The 8,070-nt window shown below is 36.0% G+C and overlaps 2 protein-coding genes across 2 annotated transcripts; both read right to left on the bottom strand.

Moving 5' to 3' along the window:
• Positions 1-763: 763 nt before the first annotated feature.
• LOC109109173 (olfactory receptor 52K2-like) lies at positions 764-3,052 on the bottom strand. Its single transcript, XM_019122305.2, has one exon. It carries the CDS (start codon positions 2,737-2,739, stop codon positions 1,792-1,794), a length of 948 nt encoding a protein of 315 aa, XP_018977850.1. The 5' UTR covers positions 2,740-3,052; the 3' UTR covers positions 764-1,791.
• Positions 3,053-4,439: 1,387 nt separating this feature from the next.
• On the bottom strand, positions 4,440-7,524 carry LOC109109611 (olfactory receptor 52K2-like). The gene has a single exon (XM_042739043.1). The coding sequence runs from the start codon at positions 5,474-5,476 to the stop codon at positions 4,454-4,456; it is 1,023 nt and encodes a 340-aa protein (XP_042594977.1). The 5' UTR covers positions 5,477-7,524; the 3' UTR covers positions 4,440-4,453.
• Between the last annotated feature and the right edge of the window lie 546 nt (positions 7,525-8,070).

Below are 8,070 nucleotides of genomic sequence, written 5' to 3'. Positions count from 1 at the left end.
ATTTCTTTTTTTTCTCCTCTCTCCCCTCTTCATGGCAGCTCCTCAACCTTTTTTGTGTTCGATCCTCGTCTGTCCTTACCCCCAGGCCGCAGGTCAAGTGGATGCATTTGGGGGAGTAGAATCTGGGGATTGTGACGAGTGGGGCGGGGCCGAGAGCCGTGGGAACGGAGCGAGGCCGGTGGAGTGATTGGAAAATGAGCGACACCTGCTTCACTCACCGGTCTCGAGTCCCACGGAGGCGATCGGGAGGATACAAAAGAGGAGCGACGACATTGAAGGACGAGAGAGGACCAGGCCTGGGTTTTATTTTGTGGTTTGGTTTTTGTTTGTGCGCGGCAGTCGCCCGTGAGGGGCTGTCGCGCTGTTTTATGGTTATTTTGGTTATTAAAGTTTTATTTGAGTGTTCGCCGGTTCCCGCCTCCTTCTTCCCGTAATTATGGAGTTTTTATTGTGTTACACCCATGTTTTTGCATTAAAATCTTCATGGACAGCAAAGGTAATACAGGAACTTGTCTAAGAAAAAACACGAACACATGTCATCCTTGTAATCACAGAATCTGACCAATGAGAATAAAGGGTGTCATCATCAAGGCATTCGCAGACAATTTTGAGCAACTACAGCGCCTGACCTAGGCGGCTGGTCTAGTTTAGCTCTTGTGGTACTTTGATGGCACATGTGATCGTAAGGTGGCAGCAGTGCCAGTCAAAGTCGGACAAATTTTCTAACCAGTATGCATTGCTTTTGTCAGGTGGAAGCTGATCTTTGTGGTGTTGCATTAAGTTGAACAAGCCTATTATGATTATTTAACTGCTCCTGATCGAGGCGGACCATCCCTTAACTCAAATCATAAATATCAACTTTTGATTGGGCTGCCTCTCACATGATACCCGCAATAGCCAATGAAAGAGTGCAAGTGTCATCTACTGGATGTTGCATGCTTCTATAGCTGAAACTTGGCTGAAACATGCTTCTTGTTACTTCTGGTGTGAAACAATGTCTCAGCTTTCAAATTAAATTTTTTATTAAAAAAATAATTAAAATAAATAAAAATCAAATTAAAATAATTAATACTGTTTGTAGCTCTTTAATGTATGTCATGACAGATCACTGTATTGCCTGTATGCACTGATGATTGCACAATCTTTTCATATTTACTTAAAGCACAACATAAACATGAATAAACACCAGAATGTATTTTATTTCAACCATGGAAAGATGTCAATACACACCATTTTTCAAGTTTAAGTCCATCAAAGATAAACTATACTCCTGTCCGCTTTGTTTGTCAGACAAGATGGCGGATTCAGCATTATGATTGGTCAGATTGCCTGAAAGTTAAGCTCTTGGCAAAGGGTCATTTGGTTCTGTTTGTTCTGTTCTGTTACCATGGTTATTCATTGTTTGATTCTGTTCATGTGTTCATCATTTGGTTTGGCTGGTATCTCACTTTATAGCCTGAATTTATTTGTCAGTTCCTATCTATATGCATGGTTGTGTTATAGTTTCTCAGTGTTCTTCAGTGTATTTCTTTGTGGATTAAAGACCTTGTTAGTGTTATTCTTTTTCATTGTCACTGCAACCACACTTCCTTATTTAGATGTTATTTTGTGTAGTTATGGCATCTAAAATATGTTAAAAATATGCCCATCTGAGTGAAATGTAGGCTTGTACAAATCACAACAATAGCCATTATTTTAATCTAAAACTTTAACAAAATAATAAATCCTTACTTAAATGTTACAGTTACAGTTTCAGCATATTATTGTTGATCATATATAAAATGGATTTGTTTACAAAGGAAAGATCTTTACTTCACTTATAAACTGAAGAAACTTTTGTCTTATTTCCTTTGTTCTCACTCCATAAACAATTGGGTTAAAACAACTTGGGAAAAGTAAGTACATTGTGCTCACAAACACACGACTGTTAGTAGAAAAATTATTTCTTATTCTGTATGACATGAATGCAATTAAGGCAAAAATCAAACTACTTGTCATGACAATGATGTGAGTAATGCAAGTGTTTATGGCCTTCATTTGGGCCTTACCAGATCTAAACACAGAGGCAAAAATCACAACATAGGAACCAGTAATAAGAATAAAATCAGCAGTTGGTATCAGGAAAGCAGTCAAAAGTCCTACTAAGTTATTAACAGATATATCTCCACATGCTAATTGAACCAATGCCATGTGTTCACAAAAACAGTGATCAATAACATTTGTTGCACAGAATGTTAGTTTTCCAGCCAGTGAAACCATGCTGATATTCAGGAGTCCATTTCTGATTAGTGGGACAACAACAAACTTTAGAAAGTTAGGGATTTCCATGTATTTCTGATAGTAAAGAGGTTTACATATTGCAAAGTAACGATCCAGTGCCATCCACAAAAGTAAAGTAGACTGAAATGCTCCAACATAATGAATGCAAAACATTTGTATCAAACAACCAACTAGGGATATCCCACCCCAGTTGAATAAAAAGCTTACAAGCATGTTGGGTACAAAAAATATAGGTAAGATTAAGTCTACAACAGCCATTAAACCTATTAGTACATACATGGGAGAATGCAGAGACTTTTGACATATGATTAAATATACGAGAATAGAATTTGCAGTGATGGACAATAAAAACATCAGAAAGAAGGGGATAAATAAAAAAGGCCTCCATTCCCCTAGACTGTAGAAACCATTCAGTTTGAAGTCTGTGAATAAAATATTTTGAGCAGAAAGATTCTTCATGCTGATCAATCCAATACAGTAAGCTATACTACAGTACAATGCATTTGACAGTATTAGATAAATAATTCCTTTTTAAATGGCCTCTTTGTAAAATGGTGATGTCAAGCTGCTGTGAAGAGATATACAAAACTCTGTGCTCTCCCAATATGTTGATGAATAGAAATCTATACAACTTATTTTACTGTACTTTGTTTTTCTATCATAATGCTTTGTCTCACATGTTAGAGTAGAATGAAAACTTTACACGAATTGTGGTCTCTAAATACTCCACGTTGTGTTCCCATGAGCCTGTGCACTATTCCCACAGAGGAACAGAGATCTTCTTCCTGCTGGAGGTCACAATACAGGCCCAAAAAAGATCTTTCTGAATTGATGGTAATGCAGAATTTGCACTCTGATATATTTTAATAAAGCAACATATAAATTGGATATATTTAATTAGTATTTATTTATTTTACATTATGCCATATAAAATATAGTAAAAAAATGTCCACCTGACCTTTATTCAAATTTAAATGGTCAGGGCACTTTATATAAAAAGTGTTGTTCTATAACAAAACAGTTCATTACACTTCCCCATTATTTACTTATTTCTAATCAATAGGAACAATACTGTACAACAGTGGTGCCCAACCCTGTTCCTGGAGATCTATCTTCCTGCAAATTTCCAACGCTGATCAAACACGGCTTAACCAGCTAATTGAGATCTTCAGGAGCACTTGATAATTACAGGCAGATGTGCTGAAGCAGGGTCGGAACGGAACTCTGCAGGTAAATCTCCAGGAATAGGGTTGGACTCCACTGCTGTACAGTATACTGTACATCTTCTGACCTCAAACAACTCTCAAGACTATATTTTATAGTGCAAATAGTCTGTGTTGTTGGCAAAGGTTAAAGACACAAATTCTGTCTGGTTGAGCCAGACAATAGAAACGCTAGAAACCTAACCAATAACAGGAGCAATTGTGAGGCAAGCTTGGAAAATTGATTTAGCTGTTGACAAGACTGTTCAGATCTTCAAAATCTGCCTTATTTCAGTCATATTCACGACAACAAATGTATACCCTCATACATATAGACTGTTTTTTGTAAGATTTGTCGATTTGGATAGGGAGAAGAAACATTTAAAAATTCCTTGCACTTCAGGTTGAAGAGAGTACTGTGTGTTTACAGTGTTAGGTTAGTAATGGAGTACCACAAATAAAACTGATGCAGTTATGCCTGAAGCAACAAAGATTTACATCCTTTTATTTATTATTATATATTTATTATTTATTTATTTATTTTTTTTTTTTTTACCCAAAATGAAGGTTTACTCACCCTCAGGCCATCCAAAATGTAGATGATTTGGTCAGCTGTTTGAACTCTCATTCTGACGGCACACATTCATTGCAGAGGATCCACTGGTGAGCATAATGTAATGCTAAATCTGTTCTAATAAAGAAACAAACTCACCTAGATCTTGGAAAGCCTAGGGATGAATTCATTTTCAGCAAATTATATATATATATATATATATATATATATATATATATATATATATATATATATATATATATATATTATTTTAACTATTCCTTTAATGATAATACCATCATTGTTCCATCCGACTGCTATTTTGGAAAAAAAAAAAAAGAGGTATGTTTGTAATTCGTGGACATTTCTTATATTAAAATGAGTTTCAGTGTATTATCATTTTGTTTTGTTTTTTTTACTAAATATTGTACAATGGAAATACCTCTACATCACTTATAAACTGAAGAAACTTTTGTCTTATTTCTTTTGTTCTCACTCCATAAACAATTGGGTTGAAACAACTTGGAAAAAGTAAGTACATTGTGCTCACAAACACACGGCTACTAGAAGAAAAATTGTTTCTTATTCTGTATGACATGAATGCAATCAGCGCAAAAATCAAACTACCTGATATCACAATTAAGTGAGTAATGCAGGTGTTTATGGCCTTCATTTGGGCCTTACCAGATCTAAACACAGAGGCAAAAATCACAACATATGAAGCAGCAATAAGAATACAATCAGCAGTTGGTATCAGGAATGCAGTTGAAAGTCCTATAATGTTATTAATAGTTATATCGCCACATGCTAACTGAACCAATGCCATGTGTTCACAAAAACAGTGATCAATGACATTTGTTACACAAAATGTCAGTTTTCCAGCTAGAGAAACCATTGTGACAATTAGTAGTCCATTTCTGATTACTGGCACAACAACAAACTTTACAAAGTTAGGGATTTCCATGTATTTCTGATAGTAAAGAGGTCTGCATATGGCAAAGTAACGATCCAGTGCCATCCACAAAAGCAAAGTAGTTTGAAATGCTCCAACAAAATGAAGGCAAAACATTTGTATCAAACACCCAACTAGGGATATCCCACCCCAGTTGAATAAAAAGCTAAAAAGCATATTAGGTACAAAAAATATGGGCAAGAGCAAGTCTACAACAGCCATCAACCCTATTAGTACATACATAGGAGAATGCAGAGACTTTTGAGATATAATTAAGCATAAAAGAATAGAATTTGCTGTAAGAGACAATAAAAACATTAGAAAGAAAGGGATAAATAAAAAAGGCCTCCATTCTCCTAGGCTGTAGAAACCATTTAATTTGAAGTCTGTGAATGAAATATTTTGCGCAGAAATATTCTCCATGGTGATCAACCCCTTTACAATGTTCTGATTTAAAAAAAAAAAAAGGTTTAACGCCAAAATGTTCATGTATTATTAATATCCATGGATTAAAATACACTTAGGCTTTACCTTAGTTGTGAGGCCTCTTTGTCATACTGTGTTGCTGTGAAGAGAAAAATAAAGTCAAGCTGACATTTACAAGTCAGATGTTCAATAAATATATTGTCATATAAACAGCAGAAAATTCAGATATAACTGTAGTAAACAAGATATGACGTTATGTTTAACTTTTTTTGGGCTTTTCTTTCATACATTATCTCCCTATTACAATGGTGAACAGAAATCTGTATCCTTTCCTCATTTCATTAGTTTAATCATTATTTTGTCTTACGTTTGAATGAAATGAAAGTTTGAAATGAAATCATGGTGTCTAAATATACCATGCTGTGTTCCCATAAGTCGGTTAACTATTCCCATAGAGGACTAGAGCTGTTTGCACACTTCAGTGATGTGTTCTGATCGCTGATTTTTTTTATTTTTGTTTTTATGAGAAACATGTACAAATGGTCAAATATGCAACATATACTTTGAAAAAGAGATTTATTTAATTGTGTATTGGTGTAGCAATTGCATGAAAAAAGCATGTTACCAAGGGGTCAGAGTTTGTATGGTTAGTAGGTCAATGTGGGCCCTTTCTATGTTGATAGCAAATATGTAGTTAGACTGACTACATATATTGTTTTGCACATTTTGTTGAAAATTTTGTTGATACTGAAAATATTCTGCATTGCCACTTTTATGTAAATTATGCATTTGCTTATTTTGTTTTCCTACTGTAGGTTACACATTTGCAGCAGGTGTAAAAACAACAACAACATGTATTCCATGACTTCTTGTCTTTGGTGTTATTAATGGAAAACACTTGAAAAAGTTATGGAGGCAACTTTAAAAAAAAATTATAATAATTTTCAGAATATAAATTTTCTGTTTAAATGTGTATATGGTGATATTCCAGCTGTTCATCCATGTATTCTGTTTGTTCTATGTAGGGCTATAGGGGTTCTGGAGCCTATCACAGTATCTCAGGTTATTGGCAGGGAAACAGTAAATTTGAGTTTTTCTTCTTTCATTTTTCTTTTCATAAATTATAATTAATTATTTGTACAAGTATTACTTTTCTGGTATTATTATACGTTTTGACTGACAATTAAGAGTCATGGTGATAAAGCTTGTGTAGCTTTCCCCCCTTATGACAGTAGTTAGGGAACTCTTAGAAATTCATCACTCATTACTGGACTTTGTTTGGCTAGACCCATCTCAAGAGTCACATTAAGTAGCCGGTAAACACATTAAGTAGCACTCAAGGGGAACAGGCTTAAGATTAGATTGGACCATAAGGCACAGTTGACATCAACAAGGGTCCAATTATCTTATAGACTCTGACCACTTATTATCACAAGTGATGTCATACCTGTATACTGAAACAAAAACAAAGATTTACATTGCATGACTGGTCAGCTGCTGATTTCGAAACTTTTAATTTATTCCATATCATTTAAAAAACACAACAAGTTTAAAAACAATATCTAGATAACCACATTGAAAATCCTCTTCAGTGTGTGTCTATAGTTCACCAAAAATAATAGAATTAATAAAATAAAATGGTGCTTTGATTGAGTACAAGGCATTACTACTGAAAAGTATTATGACAAATTCAGTGCATGACAAAGACGTTTTGGCACTAGTACATTAATATCTTCATCCAATGTGTCACATACACTCACTGGCCACTTTATTAGGTTCACCTTGCTAGTACAGGGTTGGACCCCCATTTGCCTTCAGAACTGCCTTAATTCTTCATGGCATAGATTCAACAATGTGTTGGAAACATTCCTCAGAGATTTTGGTCCATATTGATATGATAGCATCACGCAGTTGCTGCAGATTTGTCGGCTGCACATATATAATGCGAATCTCCCGTTCCATCACATCCCAAAGTTGCTCTATTAGATTGAGATCTGGTGACTGTGGTAGCCATTTGAGTAAAGTGAACTCATTGTCATGTACAAGAAACCAGTCTGAGATGATTTGAGCTTTGTGACATGGTGCATTATCCTGCTGGAAGTAGCCATCAGAAGATGGTTACACTGTAGTCATAAAGGGATGGATATGGTCAGCAACAATACTCAGGTAGGCTGTGGCATTTAAACAATGCTCAATTGTCCAAAAACACTTTGGACTTTGTTTACACCACCCAGAGAGGAGCTTACAAGGTGAACGCCTTCTTTCCTCGCTTTGAGGAACAAAACAGCACCACTGCACAGAAGACTCCACCTCCTCCCGTTGACCAGGTGATTACGCTGACCCCAGACAGCATGAGGAGATCCTTCAGCAGGATCAATGCACGCAAAGCTCTGGGTCCTGACAACATTCCGGGGTGTGTACTGAGAGACTATGCAGTGGAACTGATGTCTTCACAGACATTTTCAACATCTTGCTTAGTCAGACTGTTGTTCCCACATGCTTCAAAGCTACCTCCATTATTCCAGTCCCGAAGAAGCCGTCTCCAACCTTTAATGACTACCGTCCAGTTGCACTTACCCCTAATCTCTTGAAGTGCTTTGAACGGCTAGTCATGCACCACATCAAGTCTGACCCCCCTGGACCCCTTCCAGTATGCA

Source organism: Cyprinus carpio, chromosome B15, assembly GCF_018340385.1.
Source record: "Cyprinus carpio isolate SPL01 chromosome B15, ASM1834038v1, whole genome shotgun sequence".
In the NCBI taxonomy this organism is placed as follows: Eukaryota; Metazoa; Chordata; class Actinopteri; order Cypriniformes; family Cyprinidae; genus Cyprinus; species Cyprinus carpio.
Note: the sequence above shows the minus strand (reverse complement) of the source record. Positions and strands in the feature narration are given on the sequence as shown.